This window comes from Loxodonta africana, chromosome 18 (assembly GCF_030014295.1).
Source record: "Loxodonta africana isolate mLoxAfr1 chromosome 18, mLoxAfr1.hap2, whole genome shotgun sequence".
Lineage (NCBI taxonomy): Eukaryota > Metazoa > Chordata > Mammalia > Proboscidea > Elephantidae > Loxodonta > Loxodonta africana.
The window spans coordinates 38,604,038-38,631,448 of record NC_087359.1 but is presented as its reverse complement, the minus strand read 5'-3'; the positions used below and the strand labels follow the sequence as shown (position 1 = coordinate 38,631,448).

Sequence of the window (27,411 nt, the reverse complement as noted above, 5' to 3'; positions counted from 1 at the left end):
AGCTTTCTCACTCATTCCTTTATTCAGTAAGCACTGACAATACAAAGCTAAATATGACACTAGTAAATTCATTTATCAACTATTTAATTGGGACCTATTGGCTATGTCATCGTGGATGTTGTCCTAGGTGCTGGGGACACAGCAATAAACAAAATGCCTGGGCTCAAGACGGTCACAATTTATTAGGAGAGGAATGTATGAAAATAAATTACAGTCGGATAGTACAGCAGTTAAGAAGCCTGCAGATATGGGCTTAAACCTATGCTCCACTTACAAGCACAGATCTTAAAATGTTATTTAACTTTTCTGAGGCCTAATTTCCTCCTTCGTAAAACAGCCATAACACCTATACACAGATGGTAGAGGATGATGTTAGATAATATTTATAAAGAGCTTTAGAGCAAAGGGCTTGGAATAAGCGCTTAAATAAAGTATAATAATAACTCCACCTTAAAGATATTAAAGTGAGAGTGATTAACACAAACACACACACAACCTAGCATCCTGTCCAACCCTCCCCCCACTACCAACTTCTCCCTCCCATCTTTAAAATGCCTCTTAGAATCGTAATCTTCCCTGAGGAAGGCTTTTAGTGTTGCCTCCAGGGCAATCGGCTCACTACCCAAATCCAAATGATGTCCTAATCCCTAGATTTAAAACATGTAAATTAACTTGATCTGTGTTGGTCAATTATCATTTATGTCTTTGTAAATCCTCAATCAAACTTTTAGGCCAGGGACATACATGGTCCATCCAATTTTCAGTGGCACTGTTGTTGTTACCAGTTGTGACTCATAGCGACCTAGTGATTGAGGGCATGGAAATCCAGCTCCAGCCCCTAAACTATCTCTGATGGAGAGTTAGTCTGTTAAGCCACTTAAAACTTCAGCCTCAGTCTCCCTATCTGACATGCAATTGGGATCATGTCAGGTCTTGCCAGGCTCCCAGGGACCAGGGGAAGGGATGGTAAACTTAACTATAAATGTTTCAATCTTGGCTCTGTCCTGACCCAGCTAACTTTTCTCTGACCTCAGTGTCTCCAGCTGTGAAATGAAAACCAAAGGGTATCTAAGACTCCTCCCTACTCTCCAATTCTATGAGTCTTTAAAATTCTATGGAGTCTTTAGCAATGAAATATATTAAGGAAATTGGAATGAAATAACCAGGGGAGAAAGATGGACACATGTTGAACAGAACTTTTGTTTCTCTTTGACTTTCTACATTGGTCGGTGTATAAACATGACTTAGGATGACAGCTGGGCAAAATAGTTAAGGATCAAAAACAAATTTAGTTCCAGGTCCTTGGATCCCACCAGGTCACCTTCTTGTGACTCAAAATTTATTGACCAAGAGGAAACTCCACAGCATCTGCCCTGGTGAGGGATTTCCTGTACAACTCATTTGGTGACCAAGTGAACAGAAAGAAACCCTCACGATGGAGATCAAACAGTTGAGAACTCGGGAATAAAGGTGTCTACACCACTAGAAGATTGAGAACACTGACCTAGCTTAACACTGATAACCAAACCAAACCCAATGCTGTCGACTCGATTCTGACTCATAGCAACCCTATGGGACAGAACAGAACTGCCCCATAGGGCTTCCAAGGCGGTACATCTTTATGGAAGCAGACTGCTACATCATTCTCCCGCAGAGTGGCTGGTGGGTTTGAACCCTGGGCCTTTTGGATAGCGAGTGCTTTAACCACTGCGCCACCAGAGTTCCTTTAACACTGATAACAGGGGTCACCCAAACCCAGAACCTCTCCTAGGCAAACCCTTTAGGCTGACGAAGTTCTCTGGGAGTTCAAGCCAATAAAGGCCTAAAGCAACTGTAGTGCAGCCCAGTTTGATGCTTGCTCTTTCAAGATGGTCCGTTAGTATCACCTAAGGTCAAAGGTCAAAAATTCCCACCTCCAACTTTAAACTCTCAGTTTTAGGGGCTTTTTTTTTCAGGAGGGTTAGGGGTTAGGTGGCAGTGATGAAATCAAATCTCTGCTTGGGAAGTTAATCCATATCCTGAAAGCAATGGCAGGCAGATGTCTGGAATGTCAGGAATGTTCCAGGAAAGGAGGCGGGAAGGGCCACCCAACGAATGAAAAAAAGACATCCTGGCCACCCCACCCCCACCCCCAACAGAGACTCACCCACCCCTCTAGGGCCACACACCCCGTGCCAGGAACCTACTCCAGGCCCCTCCATGCCTCCAAAGCCCCCTGCCCTGACTAGAATTCAACATGGAGGGCATGAAAGAACAGAGTCCATGAAGAACCTTTTTCTTTTAAGTCTTTGGCCTGGTTTCTATTAAGTGTGGTGCCACCTAATTTCTTTCAGACCCAAAGCATATGTATGGGGCAATGTTGGGAACTGTAACCAGTATTCCCCCTCCTCAGGACCCCCGGGTAACTCATTTATTCCACAAACATTTACAGAAGGCCCAGCATGGGCTGAGCAAGCTTGGGAGATGCAGACTATAGCTAAGAGCACCCTGACAGGTTACTCCTTAGCTCTGTAACTCAGTTTCCTCCTGTGAAAAATTGATAGGGTTTGTGTAAGGGCCCAAAGAGATAAAGGAGCCTCAGAATGGTACAAATGGTTAACGCACTCAATTGCTAACCAAAAGATTGGAGGTTCCAGTCCATCCAGATGTACCTGGGAGGAAAGAGCTGACAATCTACTTCCAAAAAAATCAGCCACGGAAAACCCTACAGAGCGCAGTCCTACTCAGACACACATGGAGTCACCACTGAGTTGGAACAGACTTGGTGAACTGGTTTTCAGAACATAAGGCATGTGAAGGATAGCACCCACCATACAGTAAGCCCAGTCCCCAGGAGCCTGCAGGTGTCCAGACAAGCATAAAAGAGGCAGGCAGGCAGGCAGGCAGGCAGGCAGGCAGGGCTGACAGTGAGCTGCTAAGCACCAGAGTGGTGGTAATAGTTGTTAAAATATTAAAGACTTCTAGGCTGGTGGGAAAATAGCCAATATCACTGCCTAGAGCGCAATTCCTACAACCTACTTCTCCAAGATCTTGCAACTAAAGGGTTATGGTCTGGCCTGGGGACCCTCTCCAGCACTGTATTAGGCCAGCTTTCATTAGGGTTGAGTAGCCTTTTGCCCATGGGAATGGCTATCTTCTAAGCACTTTCTTTTTGTGTGGAGCTCCTAAACCCCAACACTCAGCAAAGGAAAGAGACTCCCAGAGGTCTATTAACCCCACAGCTGATAAACCTGTTCAATGAAACTGCCAGCCTCTGGCAATAAAGGCAGTGGTTATACCTGTGTAATTATTTCCTTGGATGCCAACACTCTGTGGTTTCTGGCGCTCTCTGCCTGTCCTGACCCACAGAGCAGCTGGGGTAGCTCAGCAGAAAGAGCAGCTACCGCTGGGGATCAACCAAACACTACAGGGCCAAGGAGGATAATTCAAGGCCACGAGGACTGGGACCATTCTCCCCAAGCCCAAGAGAGATTCCAGGAGAAAAGTGGCTATATCATTCGTGCACCCAGGTGAGGGTTAAGCAGAAAAAAGAGATTCAGGAGCTGAACCCTGGGATGGGGAGAAGGTTGGGAGTTCTCCTTGGCAGGAAGCTCGCTCATCCTTTTCACACTCAAGAGTTCAGAGAAGCCTCAGAGACCTAGACTGGTGGCATAAAGACAAAAAGGCTTTGCCAAAGTACAGTATTGTTGGACTTGAGGGCACATTAATATTCCTATTAAGAATTTATAAAAAAAAATATTTAAGAATTATTACATGAATTCATATTAAGAATTCATACAACCACACATAGTGAACGGTGGGCCGGCCATGAGGGTGTTGCTCTCCAGTAAGTCCAAACACCCCACCTGTTATTCCTTAAACTATTAACTTCATCTTCCAATTGTATCTTTCCATATTTTTTTAATACTGTTGTTGTTATTAGTTGCCTCCGAGTCGGTTCCGGCTCATAGCCACCCTATGCACAACAGAACGAGACACTGCCTGGTCCTGCGCCATCCTTACAATCCTTGTTATGCTTGAACTCATTGTTGCAGCCACTGTGTCAATCCACCTCATTGAGGGTCTTCCTCTTTTGCACTTTCCCTCTACTCTGCCAAGCATGATGTCCTTCTCCAGGGACTGATGCCTCCTGACAACATGCCCAAAGCATGTAAGACGCAGTCTCGCCAGCCTTGCTTCTAAGGAGCGTTCTGGTTGTATTTCTTCTAAGACAGATTTGTTCGTTCTTTTGGCAGTCCATGGTATATTCAATATTCTTTGCCATCCATAGTTCGGTGAAATATCATCCTGTGGAATACTGAACACTGAACTAGGTATTTGGTGATGTTAAGCAACTATTGTTAATGGTTTATTTAATCATATTGTGATTTTTAAAGTTCTTTTATTTTAGAATACATGCCAACATATTTACAGGTAAAATGACATGTCTAGGATTTGGTTCAAAATAATCAGGGAGTGGGGGAAAAATGAAAACAGATTGGATGTATGTAAAAATGGCCTGGCGGAGAACCGGATGGTGCCCGGCTACAACTGATAACTGCCCTGACAGGGACCACAACAGAGAACCCCTGAGGGAGCAGAAGAGTAGTGGGATGCAGACCCCAAATTCTCATAAGACCAGACTTAATGGTCTGACTGAGACTAGAAGGACCCTGGTGGTCATGGCCCCCAGACCTTCCGTTGGCCCAGGACAGGAACCATTCCCAAAGCCAACTCTTCAGACATGGATTGGGCTGGACAATGGGTTGGAGAGGGATGCTGGTGAGGAGTGAGCTTCTTGGATCAGGTGGACACTTGAGACTATGTTGGCATCTCCTTCCTGGAGGGCAGATAAGAGGATGGAGGGGGTTAGAAGCTGGCAAAATGGACACGGAAAGAGAGAGTGGAGGGAGAGAGCAGGCTGTCTCATTAGGGGGAGAGTAATTGGGTGTGTGTAGCAAGGTGTATGTGGGTTTTTGTGTGAGAGACTGACTTGATTTGTAAACTTTCACTTAAAGCACAATTTAAAAAAAAAAAAAGGCCTGGTGGCAGTGTCTAACACCCCCTAACTTCACAAGGGTGAGAGAGAATCGAGATCAACATCAACAGCCCAAGACATACCTGCTCTGTCTAACCTTTTTACCAATTTTGACACCAGCCTTCCCTCCCACGGCACTCTCTACTTCTCTGCTGGATTAGGTAATTTGTTGCAATGGCCTCAAGTAACTCACAGACAGTACTCAGGATTATGGGTTTTATTACGGAAGCAACAGGTTACAATTTAGGATCAGGATTGACTCAGGATACAATTCTTCCACCAGGACAGCCTCTTCTCAGCCATGCCTGCAACCAAGTCTCTCTCCGGACTCTCTCTCTCTCCCTGCCCTGCTCAGGCAAGTGTTACAAAGCCCTTCAGCTTCACCGATAAATGCTCAGAGGCACCCCACTCTGTCAATAAGCCTCGGCCCAACGGTGCTCAGCTCTCTTGCTTCATGAGTCAGCAAGCCTAGCTCCACCAACAAGTGCCCAGAGGTACCCCATTCCACCAGTAAGCCTCCTGCCTGGATGTGTTCAGCTTTCTCCCTCTGCGGGCTGGGTAGCCCACCACGTCATCTCCTGCCAATCCCCTAGTTCTGCTGCTTTTACTGCCATTTCTCTGCTGCTGCTTCTCACCATCTCTCGCCATTTCCAGTGTTAGAGCTCTCTCTGTCTCCTGGGTCTAGGAGGTTCTCAACGCAGGGACCTTGGGTCCAAAGATCTGCCCCCAGCTCTTCTTTTTTGGTGGTAGTGAGGCCCCTATTTCCATCTCTGGAATGACTCATTTGGATGGCAAAACTGACCAATCCCTCGTTAGGGTTCCAAATACCTTATCTGCATGGTCCCACTCCGACAAGGGTGCCATGCACTCTATTTGCATTATTAGCAAGCTATCCAATCCCCTGGGTGGGCCATAAGCACCTTATTTGCAAAGTCCAACCCAGTCATTTGGTGGGAGTTATAAGACCATGGTGAGAAAGGCCATATAAAAGTGATCCTTCACACCCCGATATAAGATATTGTTAAAGCTAGGTTATACATACATGGAAGATTTATTACATTATCCTCTTTATTTTTATATATGTTTATTTTTTTCCATAATAAAAACATTTAGGAAAAAAAAAAAAGACAGGTTATTCTAGCTCACCCAGTTTTGAAATCATCACAAATTAATGAATGTAAACTAATCTGGTTTTTCTATTGGTTTATTAGCACAAATCCAGGCCCTGGAAAGGAGCTTGCTGGGGGCAGGAAACAGGTGTATGCCTGGGTTCAGTAGAAGGAGGAGCAGGCACACAAGACGGGACCCTTCTCAGAACAGGGCCTCCCCAAGGGCAGAGTGCACACTGAGAACAGGAGAAGAGGGACTCGACTTCAGGGAGGGAGGCTAACTGTGGGATTTTTCCAATTTAAATAAATCTGCTCCTTTCTCTTCTTCTACCACCATGCCTGGAGGGGAGGGTGCCATCTTCAATCCTGCTGATAGCCTCACCCCTCCCCAGAGTTCAGAGTTCCTTTAAACCAGGGCGGGGCCAGCCAGCTGAAGGTGGGGAAGAGGTCGACAGCAGTAGGCTTTGGAACCTCCTCCAGCTTGTGACCCCAATCCCCAGAGGCCCCTGTCATAAGTCAAACCTGGACTTTCCTCTCCAGCAGGAAACTAGGATTCAACCGGGATCTTCAGATTAGATTCGCACCTCCACCCACTCCCTGAGGCCATGCTTCTGTTCGACTAGCTGGCTCCCTGTGTGGTCCTGGGCAAGCCTTCTATTCTCTGGACTTCTGTTTCTTACATTTGGAAACATGGAATAAGATCAGTCCAACTCTGGTCAAACTGAAGGGAGCCTGGCCCTACTGACCAGGCACTTACAGTGTCTTGTGTCTGCAGACAGGCTCAACCCGTCTACCTGTGGTGCAACTAGTTAATGCACTCAACCGCTAGCCGAAAGGTTGCTGATTCTACCCAGAGGTGCCTGAGAACAAAGGCCTGGTGATCAGCCATTGGAAATCCTATGCAGCACAGTTCTACTGACACATGGGGTCACCATGAGTTCAAGTCAACTTGAAGGCAACTGGTTTAATGGTCTAAATAAATAGTTTTGTTTTTTTTGGTTTTTTTTTTGGGAGACTTCATTCCCATTGGAAATATAATGACAGTTAAGAACACTCTCCCCTAGAGGAAGTATAACCATTTTTCACACAATTTCAAGATTTCAGAGGTTCATGGAGACTTTGGAATCCACCCATCAACCTAATTAAGACCCCCTTCTTTCTTTCTCCTACATATCTACACATTTAACCTTATCCCAGTGAGACCACGTCTTCAGTCAAGTCTGAAGGTATCTTCTCAAAATGTTGGCAAGAAATTGGTCCATGGCATTTATAAAACAGTTGCGGGAGGGGGAGGAGTCATGCTGGAAAAAATATGCAACAAAGATGCTTCAAACCTGCAGAAACACACCATTTTCAATCTAACAGGTAAAAACTTCTAATCAGCCATCAAGACTTTGCTCAAGGTTTATTACCAGGACTTTGCTCAAGGTTTGAATCCAGCTGCTGGAGTCATCCATGCCAGATGTTTTCTTAAAAAAAAAAAAAATCCACTGCCATCGAGTCAATTCTGATTCAATTCCGACTCACAGCAACCCTACGGAACAGAAGCGAATTGCCCCATAGGGTTTCCAAGGAGCGCCTGGTGGATTCAAACTGCCGACCTTTTTGGTTAGCAGCTGTCGTTCTTAACCACTATGCCAACAGGGTTTCCGATGTTTTCTTAGCACCTACTATATGCTGGGCCTGAGCTGTCCACAGGTGGCTACTGAGCACTTGAATTGAGGCTAGAGCAACCAAATTCTTAATTTTATCTAATTATTTATATAATTTAAACTTTGCAACCACAAGTTTTATGATATCTAGATACAGATCAATTGTTGCCAATCAAAAATTTAGCAACTGAGTTGGGATGGGCTATAAGTGTAAAATACATTCCAGATTGTCTAACAGTAAAAACAAACAACAAAAAATCTCATTATTAACTATACTGACTACACACTGAAATTATAATCTTTTGATATATTGGGTTAAACACATTTTTAAAATCTATTTCACCTGTTTCTTTTTGCTTTTTTAATGTGACTACTAGAAAATGTATGTGGCTAATACTGCATTTCTGCAAGACCATGCTGGGCACGGAGATAAGACAGGCATGGCTCCTGCAAAGGGGCTGACAGTCCAGCAGGCTACCAAGATTGGGTTTAGGATGGAAGAAGGGAATGAAGGTTACAAGAGGACTGGAGGAAGGCTGGCCACTAGAGCCCCTCAGAAGTGGGTGAATCTGCCGACTCCTCAGCAAGAGGGTCCTACATGGAGTGCTCTCCCAAAGCAGCCCTCTGCCAGTTGTTTCTCCCGGCCAGAAGTCTAAAGGGCATAAAAGAAGCCTTCAGGTGCCAATCTCTGCCTTTTTCAGAAGATCACCACTCGCCTAGGCCTTCCTCCCTATCCCGCCTGCTTGTCCCTAGAGGGTGGAGAGGTGAAGAAAAAAAAAATGTCCTGGACAACTTAACAGGGCGGACCTGGCACGCTTCAGGCAGGGCAGTAGCTGAGAAAAGGGGCGGGGCTGGCAGGGGAGGAGGAGCTGGCCCAATGCCCAGGGCTCCATGCCAGGGTGATCCAAAGGCAGGGCAGCCAGACAGACAGGCAGGCGAGCGGGTGGGCAGGCAGCCGGCAGGCAGGGGTGGGGGCTGCAAGGAACTGGCCCACTGAGGGGTGCAGGACCAGGCATGGGGAGGCAGAGCAGATGCCACCACCAGAGAAAATGCCAGAGTATGGAGGGACTGAGTGGCAGAGACAGCACTGGAATGCATCTGTGACCCCATGCACGTGTTCTTTTAAACACATGTGGCACACAAGCACTACTGTCCCATGTGTCCCAACTCCTGCACTAACATTGGGGACAAGCAGGAGCTCCTCTGGGCTGAACCCTTAGTAGTCCCTCTTCCACTGATTTCTTTGGAGGGCTCTTATATCCATGTTTAATACCATGCTCCTAGCCTACCTGGAGTCAGGAAAGAGGATAGGGGATCACTAGACTTCTTACATGACCACTCACACACCCTGACCTGTCACAAGCAGTGCCAGTGAAGGAAATCAGATTCACGTGCTGAGGCAGGAAGAAAAGAGGTGAGCCTCTCAAGTCTGACAGGATCTTCAACAGTCACCCTCATTTCATAGATGCAGAAATGGAAGCTGAGACAAGGAAAGAGACTTGCCAACTTCAAAGCAAGACTAGAACTCAGCTCTCCTCCTCAGATGGTTTATGCTCGTTTCACCAAACTTTGCTGCTTTCTCTTTGAAGAAAAGTGCTAACAGCCAGAACTAGTATAGCACTGATATCAGGAACAGGAAAAATGCCCATATTCTGCATGGTTAAGTACGTGCCAACTGGCTTAGACTGAATGTGGCTCTAATTTGGGGCACAGGATTTAACTTGCAGAAGAGCTAACTACGCTATAACACGATTGGATAGTTGTCAGTGAGATTTGGTAGCACGGTAAAAAGGCTCTGATTGACCCTGGATAGTCATCAAAAGTTCTTTTCTTGCAAAATGTCATCTAGATTTAGGGGCGGGCAAGGAAGTAAAAGGTTAATGTTGACACCAAGTGGGAAGGTATTAACTGATGGTGGAGAGAAAATAAACATTGCCGATGAATATTTTGTTCAATTCACTCACCTCAAAAATAGAAAGCCCCACACATTTTTCTTCTTGCCCATTTGGGCAGCACCAGAGGAAGCCAAAACAGAAGCTCTGGGATAGCAGAGCTCTTCCCAGACAAATTCCAAGTTTGCCCCAGGCCAACTGTGGTTCATCCTCCCACCCCCACCCCAGATTCTTGCTCTCCAACCTCAAGAGGTTCCTGGAGAGGGAGCTGGCCATGTGGAGCTGTACAGTGTGGTGTGGAAGGAAAGAATATAGAGGGTGGGGAGGTATGGAGACGAAACCCCAAGTGTGGCAACAAAGGGAAGAGACCCAAAGGTGACCCAATCTGAGCAGTACAGCCAAGCCTTCCTGGCGGAGGCAGAGATGGTGTGGGGAAGATCCTAACCATTGGAGGCACTGCTCACCATTCTACTCAGGCAGTAGAATGCACTTCTAAAATCTTCCTGGGGTGGAGGTGTTAAGGTGCTCTGAACACAGGGATAGGCAGGAGGGGCTAGAAAGACCATTTTCACTGGACATGTTGGTTTAGCTCTCACCCCTCAGTGGAGATACCAACACCTCTCCAGAAAGCTTAAAAGCCAAAAAGGTCTAGCACTCTGGGGCCCTGAGAGTGGAGCTGGCACTCTGGAGGCATCATGGGGGAGAGGCACCATGGGGGATGTCTTGGATACAAAGAGGTCGCACCTCTCCTCAAGAGAATGGCAAGCTTGGAGAGCCCAATTCAAGACAAAGACTGTGAGATGGGGTGATCAGAAAGAAGGAAAAGGAAATGAGACCAGCCTTAAAAGAAATCAGTCTTCTACAACTCACAGCTTAGACTGCAAAAAGACCCTATGGGAGTCAAGAGTAATTCTTGGAATCCACGTGGTCCGTGTGAGGATAAGAAAGTATCCCGGGATATATTAATCTCCTGAAAGCAGCTCTGGTGTATCCCTCCAAAATGAAGTTAACAACCTCAAGGGACTTACTGTCTTCCCTCCCAGTTGCCAACAAAGACCTGTTGGTGGTCGGGACCTTCAGGAAGCTCAGTGTTCATTTCTTCCCAGTGGGGTAATTCTTAATCAGAATAATTCTCCTCTGACAGGGATGCCACCCTCAGTTCTGCCCAGGCTTAGGACAGGAGCAAAATGTCTTCTCAGGGGAGATCTTTCTCCCCAGCCCAGGGATTCTGTCCTGGAGGGTTAACACTCGCTTCCAAGATGGCTCTCACCCATCCCTAGCTAGGAGGAGGGGGCAAAGTCTCTAACAGCCAGGGGACCTAGGGTCCTGGACATAGAGTTTCACTGTGGGGAATGGAAAGGGGGAGCAGTCAGAGCAACTCAGAAGGAGAGGTGCCTGGGAAGGGTGGCAGCAGCTGAGGGTGGAGGGAGGGCTGGCAGCAGCTGGGGGGAGGGAGGGGAGTCCACATGAACAGGCAATTGAGAAGGTCTGAGCAGCTGAGAGGCAGGGGCTGGCGTCTGCCCGGCCTGTGCCCCTTCCCCCAGCCGCTCTCACCTAACCCAGGGAAAGCTGAGCACTGCCCTCCCACCCCAGCCGCTGGGTGGGCTGAGCCTGCAGAGCACAAGGAGGAGGGCAGAGGACGTCCCCAGAGCCCTCTTGTGCTGCAAGGCTCGGCACAGTCTAGAATATTCTGCCACCAAAGCTCCCTCCGTACTCACTCCCAGCCTGTCTTGCCCCGCCCGGTGGGCCCTCAGCTACCGGTGGAGGGCCCGGATGGGGAGGGGACATGCGTCAGGGGCTGTGGGGTGGGGGTGGGGACCAGGACTTTGCCCTTTGTCTCTCTCTCCTGAGCCACCGGCCGAAACCCGACCCCATCAGCAAGCCAGGCAGCCAGAGAGGAGCAGGCTCCCCCTCCAGGGTCCTTTAGTAAATCCAGACCCGACCTCCCTGTGGTCAGGGCTGTGACTGAGGTGGTCCTGTGGGGGAGGGGGCTTCCCGCCAGCAAACAGGCCTGCAAGCATTTAAGTGGGAACGGGTTGGGGGTAGGGGACCGGGAAGGGGCTGGAGTGGGGCGGCAGAAGCTGGAGGGGAGAAAATGGCCCGGGAGGCAGCATTCCTTAGAGACCTAGGCCGGGCTGCGGCTGAACGCAGCACTGGGCTGGGAGGCCTCCCACTGAGAAGGCAGGAACTGAGGCTTGCGAGTCCGGTGGGGTGGGGTGGGGGGGGAGGCCCTGGAGAGAAAGGAATCCTCTTCCCAGGCAGGTACCCACGGTGTTTTTGAAGGTTAAGGAAAAGCTGTAACAGAAACGTCCTATCACTCCCATGTAGAGTAGGGCATTTGTCTGGGGGTGAGAATGACCTTCTTTGTCCTTTTTGGGTACAAAGTGGGAGACAAAAGGCTGGGGGCACTGGGCCCTGTAGCCAGCCTTCTGGGGGTTGTCCCCAACCCCCCCATCAATTAATGATAGTATTTTATTAACAACTCACATTTCATAGTACTTTGTTGTTGTCTACCGTCGTGTCCATTTCGACTCACAGAGAACTACCCCATAGCGTTTCCAAGGAGCAGCTGGTGGATTCAAACTGATGACCTTTTGGTTAGCAGCTGAGCTGCTAACCACTGTGCCAGTTTACAAAGCACTTTTTTTTATAGCCACACTTCCCTATGAATCTCGAACAACCACAAGGTTGATCTGAACCTCAAAACAACCATAGGAGATTGATGGTATTTTTATTTCCATTCTACAGGTCAACATAACAGGCTCAGAGAGATTAAGTGACTAACCCAAGATGACAGTAGCCAGCAAGTTCTTATACGCCAGGAAAAGGAGCTGGCTAGGTTCTTGCTCCTTAAAAACTAACATGTATGAGCCATGAATTATGATTCTGTATGCATGTAAAAAAGGTCAAGTCTTTATCCGCTGGAGGAAGGGGAATGGGCGGGGGGGGCGGGTGGCTCAATCCCTGCCCTTCTCCCCAACCCCCATTTTCCCCGAGTTGAACCTAAACAAAAGGAAAGGCGGGGGAGGTCAACCAAAAGCTCCAGTGCTGGTGGCTCCACTCCTGGTGCCTACCCTGAAGTCCAAAGGATGGGGGTTCTTAGAACTCAAAACACTAATCCAGCTTTATTTCACGGTGTTTTTAAGACAGGGAGGATTCAGATGAAGAAACAGTCCAGGAAAAGAGGTATTGGCTCCATAACCCAAGGCTTACACATCTGGGGAAAAGACAGGATGAGGTTTACACCTGAATTCTAACCCCACTCAAGTCCTTCTCTACTTCATTCAGCTCCCTCTCCAACTCCACTATTTCATTTCAAGAGAATTCTCATTTCCCATTTTAACTGCCAAGACAAGGGGAGAAAGTTTGGACCCATCCATCTCAATTGCTTTCAGCCCCACAAGATTGCCTCAAGATTCCAATGCAGCAGAGGGAAATACAACACAAAGCAGCCATGAAACACGTGGGAGGAGAAAATAGGCTCAGATCTGAGAGAAATTAATGTTGGGCATGTTTTTATCTACCAAGTTTATGCACCCCGTAAAAAGCTCAGAAAAGATTCAACTTTTCTGGGTGTTCAAGGATCACCTGTTCTAGCTTCTAAGACACCCTTAGAGGCAAAGACACTTGCGTTTGGATTTCAGTTCTACTACCGTGCTTACTGAAGACACGATGGTGGCTAAGTTACCTTACCACTCGGAGCTCTAGTTTCTTCTTCTGTAAAATGAAGATAAAACCTGTAGGGTTCGTATAAGAATTCAGTGAGGTTTAACAGCACCTAACTCTGAGTAGATACTCAATTGTAAATACTATAATAGAACAGGGATGTCTGCTCTCCCTACCTCAGGGCCTCATTTCTGTAACCTCTCCCACTGGAATGTTGCCCCCCCTTTTCTAGATGGAACTGTCTTCCCACAAGCCTCTCCCTGTTAGTCCACGATGTTCTCCTTAATCTACTCCTTTTTTTCTGCCTATCCTCTCAAACCCAGTTTAGCACAAAGCTTTCCTCATCTATTTTAGTTCCTGAGGTTGTGGGTCTCCCATTTTAGTACATAATCTCTTGGCCTCTTATGCTGTCCCACAGCTTTTCCTGGCTCTAAAATAAAAATGCTGGAGGGCAGGAATACTGTCTTATACGTCTTTAATGCGGCTCCCTCTCTCTATCAGTCTCCCCTCCCCACCCTGAAAAGAAGACCCAATAATGCAAAATAAAAACTCAAAAATTAATATTTAATACATGGAGGGGTCAGACAAAGGATATGTGGGATTTATATAGGATGAAGAGGTGACCACCATGTGGAAAAAAGCAAAACTAGCAGTGGTTTAAAAATGGCAATGGCTAGGGGGCACTGATCCCACTGCCACCCCCGTAAGGTTGCTGGTAATGAGAGTTTTGAAGAGGAGAACAAAGGAGCCTGAGTCTAGACAAACTCCATTCATCTTCCAGTCAGAAGTTTAAAGAAAATAGTTCATTCAAGACGACCAGGTATAAGAAAATGAAACAAAGATTAACAACTCACAGAGGTACATGAGGTTTATGAAGCTCATCCTATTCCATGCCCTGCCAACTCCAGCTCATCTGGACAGGTATCTTTCTACCCTAACCCAAAACACCAGCAGTGGCCCATCCACTGCCGGTTGAGTCGATTCCAACTCATAGCGACCCTATAGGACAGAGTAGAACTGCCCCCATAGAGTTGCCAAGGAGCACCCGGTGGATTCGAACTGCCGACCCTTTGATTAGCAGCCGTAGCACTTAACCACTATGCCACCAGCAGTGGCAGCATCTCTGAATGGTGATAAACCTCTGAAGGAAGACCCTGTAGATAACTAGTCAGCTAGATCTTCTCTTCCTCTTTTACACTAAAAGTTGCTGCAGTAGACACTGAACAAGATGAGCGAAGAAAATATTCTTCTGAACCCTGCTGCCTCCCCAGCCAACATCTCATCGCATCTAGTCCTTGCTCACCCGGAATACATTGACTGTAGCCACTAACAGCTGCATCTCGCTCTGTGAAGGATCATTTTTGCCCTTTAATTTAGGGTTCCACCTCCAAATCCTGCCAAAGCAACTGGTCTCCATTACAGTTGGACTTTTCTGCCCAACCAACTTAGAGACCTCAGAGAGGAAGCAGAATATATATTTCTAACTCTGAATAGACATCCTCAACAAGTTTACTCCACCCAACAGCCCCCACTTCAGTTCTTGTGCTCCCTCATTTTCTTCCTCCTCAGAGTCCCTAGTGGAAAGTTGACGAGCCCCAAGCAATCCCAAATGCCACTCCAGAAAGAGATGACACACATCATTCTGCGTAAACTAATTGCAAAACCTTTATAGTAACTGATTAAAGTCAAAACCCTGTTAAATGGCTAAAAACCACATCTGGATTAGAAGCCCTTCCCTTCCCCACCCTAGTTAATAGAAGGTTCAATCCTCATTCCCGGGTCAGACATCTCGAAAGAGGCTGTGTGGTGTGTGTGTGTGTGTGTGTGTGTGTGTGTGATCTCATGTGCACACATAGCGTGGCATGTACCCTTTGCGCAGGGAGGGCTTAAGACAGGAAGCAGGCATGAAGGTGGGTTCTGAGCACATCTACAGGGACCGTTTCCAGGCCAGGGAACCAGGGAGAAGATGGAAGGCCAGTTTGGTTTTGTCACCCACAAGCGCAGAGGAAGGAGACCAATGAAGGCAATCACTTCCTGGACATCCACGGATGCCCAAAATCCTGAATGCCTACTTTGTTAGCTCACCAAGAGCAGCATATTAAGACAAAGATGTCTGTCTCCCACCAGTTGGGGGAAGCTACTCTCATTTCTCCCTTTCTCAGACCCCCAAAGAGGATTCATATCATTCCCTTCATCCTGGATTCCTACAACACTTCCCTCATTTGCAGAATTAGCGTGATTCCCCTCCAACCAATGTCTCTACCCTACATGCACCTTTGACAATGGCCCTAAAGTGTGAAATTTCAGCTAGGTGCCTGGCATGAGTTCAGGATATCAACAATAGAACGAACGACCCATTTCCCCTAATGAACACTCGGTAGCATTCTCTACCATCCTTGCCCCCCACCTCTCCAAGCCTTTTGTCTAAGAGGATGGTGCAGAGATGTGGTGGTGGGGTCCATAGTCTGGGGACTCTAGGGTTTTGCCCTAATGAACTTCATCTCCCTCTCCCAAAAACTAGCTTTTCCTTTTAGCACACAGGTAATTATCAAAGCATCCTATACACAGACCCCCTTCAACTTGCCTATCCATATAAAATGCACGTCAAAACCACATAAGTATACTGAAACACATCAACCCACTACTTAGATATACGCCCCAAGCCGCCACACACAGTCGCACAGGCAAAACCTCTCATGGATACATTTTGCAAACATCTACACACTTGATCGGTTCTGATTCTCTCTGGGAGCTAACTAACCACAGCTGTAAGGAGCAGGGTAGGGTAGGGCAGAGAACCATAAAGCTTAAAAGAAGGACAAAGAATGACCATGACAGAAAGCAGAAAGGTACTAGTATCAGTGCAATATTACAGTTAAAAAAAATTGAGGCTTAAGGAGGTAAAGTAACTTTTCCAGGATCTACCAGTTAATACCTGACCCCAAACCTCACGCTTTTAAACAATTAAACCTCTTGACAGGGAGACCTTTCCTCCAGACCCCTGTAGAGGATAAGTGAGGGAACCAGGGTGCATCATATGACTATGACCAAACAGAGCTTCCCCCCTCCTTGAGACTCAAAAATTTTAAATTATTCCTACTCCCACCCCATTTCCTCTTGCCAAGAACTTAGACCTCACAAACAACTTTTACATATAAGAATGATTTTTTTTAAATTCTGAATTCTGATTCAAACTGCTCTTAAAGAGTCTAAATATTGTCATATGTCGATTAATGTCCACAACATGTTCTGTGAAATAGGATGTTTCGTGATTTGGATGTTTTGCAAACACCATATTATATGCTGCTTCTGCTTAGGAGTCGAAGCATACATTGTTATACGGTAAACTTATTTTTAAGGAGGGAAAGTTCACATTAAAAAAATGATAGAAAGCATGGTACAGTACATGCATAAGCCAGTAACACAGGCATTTATTATGAGTATCAAGACATATGTACTATAGATCATATATGTACTATACCATTATAAGCCTGGCAGCATAACTGCTTTGTATACAAGAGACATAAGATACATGTGCTGTGTGTGGGAAGCTGTTTCATTCCTTAGCTATGTCCCGTTCTCTGACCAAGATTTCTGAACTCTGTTATAACCTTACGGGACCATAGACATACATGCAGTCAGACATTGCCCGAAGTGACATGCAGTGTATGGCTGTACAACCAATCAACTAAACTATCCAATCGAATTTCACTCAGACTTAATGTTTTCAATTCCAAGTGGCCAAAAACATTTGGATGAATGACTACTTTTTTAACTGAAATCAACTCGAAATGGAAAAAAAAAAAATCAAAATGCTCTTTAACCCTAAGGAAATAGAGGACTGACTAGAATCCACAGAAGAGACGTGGGGAGAGGGAAAGAGAGACTGAAGAGGAGAAATCCTCCACCTTTCCTGACTCTTCTATAAGAGCAATTTGCTCCACAACCCTCTCCAAGACTAGGGGCAAAATTCCCACCCAGGCCAAATCAGAGATTCCCTATATACCTTCCAGCCACCAAAATGCCATTTGTCTAATAATTAGAGCTCTCCTGAGGGATTTTGAAAATATCTGGATAGTCGAATCAAATTTTTTTTTCAATCATCCAGTTCTTTGCTCTGTATTTCATTCAAAAGCAGTTTACTGATGGCCAGCCATGCTCAGCGCTCCCTGCTACGTGACCAGAACATCACATCCTGGGAGTCTGGATTTCTGCAACAATAAGACTGCATCTCTGATTGTGTCTGTTCTATATGAAGTTACGTTCCAGTGTACTGCAATCAGGTTTTCTCCAATTATGAAAATTATTAAGTCCAGACCTATTTTTCTTCTGTGATTTACCTGTAACCAGCACACATTTTATTTCAGAGTTCAGAGTGAAAGCTTGTTCCAGCCTGTTGTCTCTTCATTTGTCAACTATTCACTACAAACCTACTGTGCTGCAAAGTAGGAAGCAACTCTTGCAAGTTGGCGCCGCAATAACTGTCAGTACTAGAATGACCCCTTCCAAACCTCTCTGAACAAAATCTGGGGGCTATGCATGCTCTCCTACTAGAATGGAGTTGCCAAACTAAGAGCTGAGCATCTTCCCACTGGCTATACACTTCCTTCTGATGGTGTGTTATTACCACAGGAGCTTCTCTGTATAATTAAACTTTTATCAATAACCAAAGGAGCACTTTCGCAGGGCCTTTTTTTTTTTTTAGAAGAGCCTTTTTTTCTGTTTTTATTTTGTCAGGCATTCTTAAAGGGATGTGGGGAAGGGGAGGAAAGGAGATGTGCTCAGCAAAGGTGGAACGGCACAAAAGTTTTGTTGCTAACACATGGAGTCAAACACTAGCTAAGACCCTGAGAAAGACCCTCCAAGCCTAGCCAGTGGCCAACTGGAGGACCTAGGGCCTATCTTTTGTAACATAAAGTCCATCCATAGAACCCCTGAGTACTATGATTCTCTTTGTTATTGCTTCAGTCAGCCTTTGGGACATGGGGACAGAAAGTGCATTTTCTAAAGATTATGGATTATGTGACACTGTTAACTCTTCAAAGTTCTATTTGCCATCGCCAAGGGGCCCCAGCTACCAGGAGAGGGCAACAGCCGGCGTGTTACTCACCCCTCCATTTTCTCTCCACCTCTCTCATCCTCTTATTTTCCCCTTGCCCACTCTCCTCCTCTCTCCTCGGACTCTTTTCACTTTACATTTACCCACTGGTCTTTTGCCTTTGCCTCAGAAAGGAAAACTCTTAAAGAGAGCCCGGCCGCTGAAAAGGTCCGGGGTCCGTAGTGGGCTGGAGCCGGCAGAACCCTTCATATGGGGAAGGCTGGGGAAGCTAGGTTTAGGATCTGGGGGCTCTAAGCACTAAGACGAGCCTGTTTGCTGGTGCGCTGCAGCCTGGGTTCTTGGACCCTCAGAAAGGAGGTCCTTGGAGACCCAGGCATGCGGAGTGTTCTCTGTCGGGGGCTTGTTAAAAAGGAAAGCAGGCGGACCCACCGCAGAGCCGACCGCGATTGCGAGGCCGAGGCCGAGGCCGGGGCCGGGGCCGGGGCCGGCAGGGAAGGGTTAGGGCAGCAGGGCGGCTGCGAGCTCTCCAGGAAGCGCCTCCAGTGCTGCCGCGACTTTTTTTTTTTTTTTTTTGAAAAGGGGAAGAAAAGGCAGGCAAGTTAAAAAGGAAAAAACATGCCATGCTCTTCCCTGAATCTACCACCCCTCTTCTAAACCTCGTATCCTCGACCCCCTTCCTCCTCCCTTGGGTGGCTGGGAGTCTCCAGCCGCTCCTCTTTAAAAGGGAAGCGGGAAATCAACCCCAACCCCCATCTCTCTCTCTTTTTTCCCCCGTCTGGAATTTCCAACCCAGGACTAACTCGTCTGATTTCTCAAGTCTCCCCTGCTGCTTTTTTCCTCCCCTTTTCTCTCCCTAACACTCCCATTTCAAAATCTTAGCAGCACTTTCTGGAAGACATTAGCCACATTTAAAAAAAAGTCTTTTAAAAGGATGGTTAGCGAACAAAACTGAATTTAAATTCTAACAGCTGGGAAAATGTCTGTTCTTCAAACGCCTTTGGTTCATATATTTATTCCAAAGAAACCATCGCCACCACTACTACCCCCCCCCACAAAAAAACACAAAAACACCAACAGAGGTATAGCCAACAAATATCTTTTCAACACAAAGTCTCTGAACTTCAACCAATAGCACTTGTTGGTCTCCCACTCTTTCCACTCAACTAAACCAGATTTGAAATGCTTTAAAAAAAAAAAAAAAAGTTCTAAAATTGTATACTCACTAGCCTATCTCAATGGTATTTTTGTCAACTGACTGTTACACATTAAAGTATAGGATAAATAAACTCTTTAAAAAATAAACGTTAAAAGTGCTCCCACACAAAAAAATATTCAAATGATATATATTAAGGTAATTTAAAAGATTAGAAGCTCAGAACCTTTGCATCGAGATTCTTCCAACTGCTAATGTCATGTACTCCATCTCTAAAACATAATTATAAGTAAGAATGTTTTGCTCTTTTTCCACCAAAAGCTATGCCATTAAAACTTTGTTTTTGGAACAGTTAACTGTACTTTGAATAAATTAGTGATGGAAATTACAATTTTTCCTTTTCCTTACTGAGAAGTTCTCCATCTGAGAAACCATTAGAGTAAAATGTCATCTGTCTACTTTGGGCCAGAGAAAAAGGGGGATCTGGAAACCTACAATTCTTCCAAGGGAAATTTCATCTTGAAATACAGACCACCAAATGATTATCTGTTAAGGATTTATTTCTCTAGCAGTGAAGTAAGAAAATTTAATTCTAAATTCAATTCTATGTGGAAATTAAAAATAGGGAGAGAAAACCCAGACTTTCGCCTTTCCTCCAAATAGGGCTGAAAAATTTAAGATTCACCCACTGAAAAAAAAACTTAAAGCCAAGTATTACTAAGAAACCCCTTTTACTAAAAATGACAAACTGTTTCTACTTTGAACGTATTGTTAAATACCTGTCAGATGTATCTTTCACCTTCTTTTTGAATTGGAAACTAATCCATAACTACAAGCCCAAAAGAAAAAGTGACTGAAAATGCCCCCCAACTCTAGAGCTTTTCACTGTTCTTAAAATCTCCTACATTCACTTGCAACCCCTAACTTTATATATATATATTTTTTTTACTAAAGGCAAAACCATTTCTGAAGGCAATTTTTTTAACTAGTTCTGAAAACATTTAGTGAACAAACTATTTCTTCTATGCTTCCACAAATCACTTTTTAAAATAAAATTAAGAATATTTTTTGCCAAAACAAGACATGCCTTTACAGAGATTTTTAAAGCTGCAAACTTCAGCAAAAGATAAACTCTAAAATAGGAATCAAGTTTAAACAATTTACTCTTTTGAGAGTTCTCACTTACATGAATGGTTATGAGGTGAATTTTAGGATGTTTTAAAAAAAAATAGAGAGAGAGAGAGATGGAAATTTGGGGGGAGGGAATGTTAATCCATCTCATTTTAAGTCAACTTAGAGAAAAGAACAACCAGCCATTAACCTACCTAAACAAATGGCCAAACTTAAAACTCTTAAACACATTTCACTTAAGATGCAATGCATCTCTCATTTTTTTCTTAATTAACAGCAACACCTTTTATTTTGGTGACACCAGTTGACAGTAAGGATGCTATCTTTAGGTCACATTCCTCTTGAAAAAGGCACACAGTGACAAATGTAACGAAAGTTAAATTCCCTTAAAAAGCAAGTCATTTCCCAAAGTAAACAAGTCTCAGTAAGATGCTACACCTTTACCTTAACTACTCTTAAGCTTCTCAAAATAAAACATATATAGGAAGCCTTCCCACCACTGTTTTCGAAATGCTTTTGGTTCTTCTCCTGTGTCCCAATAACTGGCAATAAATGTATACCATTTCTCAATTAAAAAGCCCAAATCATTAATCAAAATCCCAAAACTGACTAAGAGGAGGTTTAGGGAAAGGATCTCAGAGAAATTTAATTTCACCCATTAAAAAAACTTCAAATTAATTATTGTTTTCAGATTAAATGTATAGTGTTTGGTCTCCTGAGTTCTCAAAAAAAAATACAAATTATATTTATCAAATAGAAACAAAGTTAGGATTAAATATATTAATACTTCAACATGAATCCTGCACAGAGGAAACCGCTGTAATAACGTATCTTTTGTTTGATTCCTCCTCCTATTAAAAAAAAACAAACAGGAGCTTTTAGATTGTTGGGGTTTTTATGAAGCTCTTAGGAATTTTTTAAATCATAATTCATTTGGAACTGAGTGCATCTATCATAGTTCTCTTCTACTTTAAACAGTGAGTTTACTCCTTTTAGAAAAACACAAAGTATATGTGCATACTGGTTCATTTTGCTTAGAATATATTAGTCATAGTTAATTAAACTCGTTCCTCTTCTATACATTCACAAGGCTGAAAAAGCCAGCAACAAACCAACTGAAGACATACTTTTTAGACGCAGGCTGAAAACACACCATACCACATGGCTTCCTCAAAGAACACAAATGATAGAGCAAACTGACTTAATGAAAACAAACTCTCTTTTTAAATCCCAGGACTTAAAAAATTGATTCATTCTAGAAAAATGTCTCACCACCACCCCAAAAAAGAAAATAAAATACAACACAGCTAACTCAATGTTTGGTCTCAAAAATTACCCCAGCAAGGGAGGAACACACAAAAGATCTACTTTAATATGGGTGTGGAGAGGGAGATTTTTTTTTTTTTACCCAGTCTTCTCACAAGCCCCCACCCCATTCCAACTCAAAAAAGAGCCCTCAGTAAGGCATTTTGTAGGGAACAAGGAGCCTAGAAATGGCTTGAAAGCAAGCAGATGGCTTAGGGAACAAGATCCATAAATACACCCTACCATGAAAATTAAAATATAAATGTTTTGAGTTCCATTTCATCACATTTTAGTATTTCTATTGCTTTTTCTACTTCATTCCCTTTAAAATGTAAGCCATCCTCGAGAGCAAAAGAAAAAAATTTCCACATCTATCAGAATTCCAGTTATTCTGGATATTTCTCATCAACATATGTCAAACACTCAGCTTTCAAATACCCACAATTCGAATATCCACAATCTTAATAAATCTACTGGTATTGGTGTATGCATGTATTTCTTATTCCTCTCTCCAGGAAATGTTTCAAGAAATAGGTAAGACTTCTTTTCTTCCTTCCAATTTTATTGCCTCTTTACTCCTAACTCTAATTGTCTTTCCAATAACAGAGTTATTTCAGGCACTTGAGGCTAAATCTCAAATGCTATAAACACAGTAATAAGCCATATTGATCATCTATTGATACAATAGTCCCAAGTTCCTTAAGTACATCAAGCTAAACCACTGAACAGATTTTTGGCTGAAGCTGAACTTTCTAGCTCCTCTTAAGCCCCCAAAAGCCTAGGCACTCACCCCCACCTCTCCACTCAGACAAGGCCAGGAGAAATGAGGGGAGGGGGGAGGGAGAAAATCAAAGATTTACTGGGGGCTGCTTCCAACTGGCAACATGCTACAAAACTCTCTGCACTGTCAGCGTGTTTAAAAGTCTTATTTGAGAAAGTCAAAAGGCTCTGCCCTTATACTTTCCCAGCCACAGTTCAGTGAAGATTTGGAATCCAACATGAATCAGATTTGGGGAAAACATGACGAAAGTACCCCACCTTGCTGATGAGAGGATGGGGGTATTGTAACATGCACTAGCACACATGCACACACAGGCGCTCACAGACCATTCATCCAGGGAGTTCTAGGCCCTCCAAAGAGCCCCAGCTCACAGCCTGAACACAAAGCTCTCACCCCAGATGGTCCCCTTGTAACAATGGACTGAAGGAGGGGGGGGCGGGGGCCTCGAAGAGGACAGTACAGCCAAAGCATATTCTTTGGAAAATCCGGGGGCGGAGGGTGGTGTGAGCGACTAGGAGTAGGGGTCTGTGGAAAAAAAAGGCCTTGCCTGTTGCAGAAATATAAAGCAGGGGCATAAGGAGATTCTTGGGGGGCGGGGGCCAGGAAGCTCATTCCACTTCCTAAAGAGTATAAGGGGGTCTCCCCCCTAAAACCACTTAAGAATTATGGTGAGCAGGAATGGGGGAAGGGGGAGAAAAGGGGAGAAAATGAGGCCTGCTAAGAAACTGCTTTGCATCTGAACTCTTCCAAGAATTTTATACTTCCCCACAAAAAGTGGTTCCACACCTTGAGCAAACTCCACAAGGTTTCTTCTTTTTATTTTTTTCTTTTTTGGCCCCTTTGATTCCCCAAGTAACATCTTTATTATTCCCCAAGTAACATCTTTTAGCCCACCCCAGGCCCAACTCATTTTTTACAAGCTGTAAACCACCCATTCAACAAGATCTTGGCCAATCTTCCCTCCCAGCCCCCAACATCCGGAGTCAGCGGTGGTAAGGCCAGTAATGAGCTTCTTCCACTGGAGATGCTAGGGACCCCCAAACACCACTTCTCAGCCCCCCAGGTCTCCCTTCCCCTTGAGAAGAGCTCTTCCCTACCTTTGTTTTTTGGGGACCGAGTGCTCAATCTCTAGGCGTTTTCCTTGCAGTTCTACTTTTCCTTTAAAAAGGAAAAAGAAAGACAACATGAAGCTTGAACAGAGATGAGGGTGGGAAGAGGAAAGAAAAGACACTAGGGTTATTCAGGAGTTACTGGGATTTGAGATCTTCCTAGGAATCCAGGCTGTGGGTTCCACAGCCAGTTGGGAAAGGTCGCTCTGGGAATGTGAAATCTACAAATTCGCTATTATATTTTCTCAACTCGTGTTTTGTTTGTTTTCTCACTGAGGCTAGTTGAGTTGTGGATCGCTCTGGGGCCGGATTTGGGAAGGTGCGAGGGTGTTTGCGCGTGGGCGCGTTATGAACCCCCAGATGTAGAAAGAAGAGATCAGGAAAAAAAGGTCTCCTCGTTTCTCGGAAAGTGTGTGAGTGAAAGGTGCAGAATGAAACTTTGTTTTTCTGTTGAGCCAAAGGGAGGGCTTGAGGCGGCGGGGCAGTCACCTGTCGGAGCTCTTCTGAAAGGATACGACCCGGAGGAGCAGAGCGGGGCCCCGCGAGGAGGGTCCCTGGCGGCGGTGGCGCGCGCCTCACGGCCCAGCCTCGGTGTCTCGGGAAGCAGCATGGCGACCCGGCGCCGCCGCCGCCGCGCCACCCTGCTCACGCCCCACTTTCAAATCAAAATGGCTCAAGCCCCAGGCCCTGGGCGGGAGGCGGGACCCCCTTCCTCCTAGGCCCTGTCTGAAGGCCGCAGTCCCCACAGAAACCCGGAAGACCGGAGATGGTGGGGGGGGATCCCTTCGCCGCCTGGAAAGGCCTAGGACGTTGGAGAAGTGGGGGTGTGCAAAGTGGAGGATTGTCCAGCGGCGTGTAGGGAAGGCTGGGCGTGGAAATAACTCCCAGACAGGGGTGTTCGGTGCCTTTAAACCAGCCCCCCATTACTGCCAAAGGGAGGCTCCCGCCCCGTCGTTGGAGGGGGGGAAATCCCTTTACTAGAACCTCAGCTTATGTCGTACTACAGGGTCAGGAAATCCCGACCCGAAATGTCTTGTTGGGGGAGGTGAGGGCGTCGAAGGAGGTGGGTCAGGGATTGGTACCGAGGCTGAATCCCGCAGGCAGGAGGAACAGAGGAGTTGGCGGGCAAGGAAAGAGAAAGCACAGGTCTTCTCGATGGGGGGTGTCGGCGCTAGGTTTTTCCTGGGCAGTGGGCCCGCTCTTACCGGAGAAAGTTTCGATGGCCTTCATGGCCCAGTGCTCGTCTGGGCAGTCCACGAAGGCATAGCCGGATTTGACCAAGAACTGGCCGCTGTAGGAGATCTTGTGTTCCGCAAACACTTTCTCCAAGTCCGCGGGGGTCACGCTCTCGTTGAGGTTGCCGATGTACAGCTTGTTCATGGTGGCGGTCTCCGGGCAGGACGCGGTCCCCGGCGAGGCCGAACCGAGCGGGCGCGCGTGCGGGCCGCGAGCCTCCTAGGCCGAGAAAAGGGGAGGCGGCGACAGGAGCGCAAACTTTCTTTCCACCCACCCCAGGAGTTGTCCGAAGCCCCGGGCGGGAGGGCGGCCTGCGGGCGGGCGGCGGTTGCAGAGAGTTCGGGGAGGGGCCGGGAGAAGTGCCCGCGGCGCGCTGGGAGGCGGAGGACGCGGGAGCGGCTCCTTCCCTTCGGTCCGAAACCCCTCGGAGCGGGCTGGTGTGTCACGTTTCTCCGCGGCCGCCCTGGCGCCGCCTCTAAATAAAATCGACTTGAAAAAAAAATGGAGCGGAAAAAAAAAAAAAAGGGCGAAGCCACGTGGTGAAAGCCCCCACCCACCCTGCCGGGGAAGACCCCCGACGCCACAGGGCCCCTAGGCCCTCCAGTCCAGCTGGGCTCGCCAATTCTCGCCTGGGGGGCTCTCGGCCCACCCCCAGGGCAAACTGGGGCGGTGGGGGCTGCGACCCCGAAGCTCTACTTGCCCCCTCCCCCTTTGCAAGGACCTGGCCCCTAGGGAGGCGCCCCGCCCCCACCTTCCCCTCCCCCGATCCGAGCTGGGGGAGGGTGCTCTGGGCCGCAATCTCCCCTGTGGTTAAGGGTAAAATGTAGGATTGTGTTTTATTTGTTGGGGAGGTGGTGTTACCCACCCCACCCCGATTAACTGCTCGCGACTGACGGGCGGGGGAACATTCGAGAGAGACAAAGAGAAGCCGAGGACTCTGGGGTCTTCAGGAGAGGGTCGCAAGACCCGGCGATTTAAAAAGAAAGGCGTCTTTTCCCTAGCTTTTGAGTAGGGGTCTCCATCTTCCCCGCCCCACCCCACGACTTCTCCGCCTCGGGGTATCGGGGACCAGTGGGCCCTGCGAGCGCGGGCCGGGAAGTGGGAATACCGTGAGTCTCTGCTGGGAACGAGAGACCCGCAGAAAATCACGCTTCGGGACTCCCACGGGAGAAAGGGTGGCTCGCATCGGGGATCTGACTGTTGAGTGAGAACGCATCGGAGCTCCTGAGGGAGCGCGCGGTTCCGACCCAAAATGACCCCTGGAGAAGAAGGGTGGGAGCAAAGGCAGAGGGGTGGTATCTCGGGCAAACCCCGGCCCACCGAAAGGGGAGGTCGCAGGGAAGGAGGGACCGGGCGAAGATCGGAAAGGTCTCCTGTTCCCTCCCTGGCGCGGGGGCGGACAGGTGTAGTCCCCTCCGCCTGCTCCCCCGGAGACCCAGACTGGAGCGCTCCAGCGGCTGGCTATGGGCTGGGAACTTTGTTTGGGGCGCAAGATTCGGATCCCGGCGGGAAGGCGGGAGAGGGGCCGGGCGCGGGGGGGGGGGCGCCGAGCGTGAGGCCCCGCCCACGTCCCTAGGTCAGGCCCGCGGGGGGGAGGGGGCGATTTCCGCTCGGCGCCAGGGGAAGCAAGGGCGGGGGCTGCGGGGCTGCCCCTCCCCCGCCGCTCCTGGGGAGGGGGAAGCGGATCCGCCCAAGTCCCTTCCCTGGGCTTTGACCAACTCGTTCCGGATCCTCCGGCCCCGGGAGCCCGAGGGACCGACCAGACTGGGCGAGGGGCGACACGTGGGCGGTCGCACCCCCGTCTCGGCGGTGGGGGGGGCCTTCACCGCGCGATTCGGAGTCCCGGATACGCGGCGGAGAGCGGGACGCGCGGGCCACGCGCAGAACCGGGATCCCGGGCCAGGGGCGAGGCCAACGAGTTCCCGGCGGCGGGGGCTGGGATGGCGCCAGGGGGTGGTGGAGAGCACGGCCCCGGGACCCCAGAGGCTCCCCGGTCAGGGAACCGGGGCGGGGGGGAGAGTGGGGGCCGACACCAGGAAAGCCAGAGTCACCCTGAACTGGGCGGAAACTCGGGTCTTGCTCTGGCTGCTGCAGGAGGGAGACGATTCTGTCGGGGGCCCACGTGCTGCGAGGGCAGGTGAGGAAGGGGGTCAACTCTCCCCTTCCCCCCGTCCCGACCCCATTGTCTCAGTCGCCTGCGGCCCGGGCCCAGCCCCGCAACACGTGTTGCCTACACCGATATGAATGCCTTGAATTTTTTATTGTTATTATTTTTCGTTTGCAATCAGTGAGCGGACTCCG

General features: G+C 47.3%; 1 protein-coding gene across 1 annotated transcript in view; it reads right to left on the bottom strand.

Annotated features, from left to right (window-relative positions):
• IGF2BP1 (insulin like growth factor 2 mRNA binding protein 1) overlaps window positions 1–25,319 on the bottom strand; it is a 59,416-nt gene extending 34,097 nt beyond the window's left edge. Inside the window, exons 1-2 of the mRNA XM_003414656.4 lie at window positions 25,080–25,319; window positions 23,863–23,923 (exon numbers count right to left, since the gene is read on the bottom strand). Coding sequence (XP_003414704.1) covers window positions 23,863–23,923; window positions 25,080–25,254 — 236 coding nt within the window. The 5' untranslated portion in view covers window positions 25,255–25,319. The remainder of the gene's footprint in view (window positions 1–23,862; window positions 23,924–25,079) is intronic.
• Window positions 25,320–27,411: the final 2,092 nt, after the last annotated feature.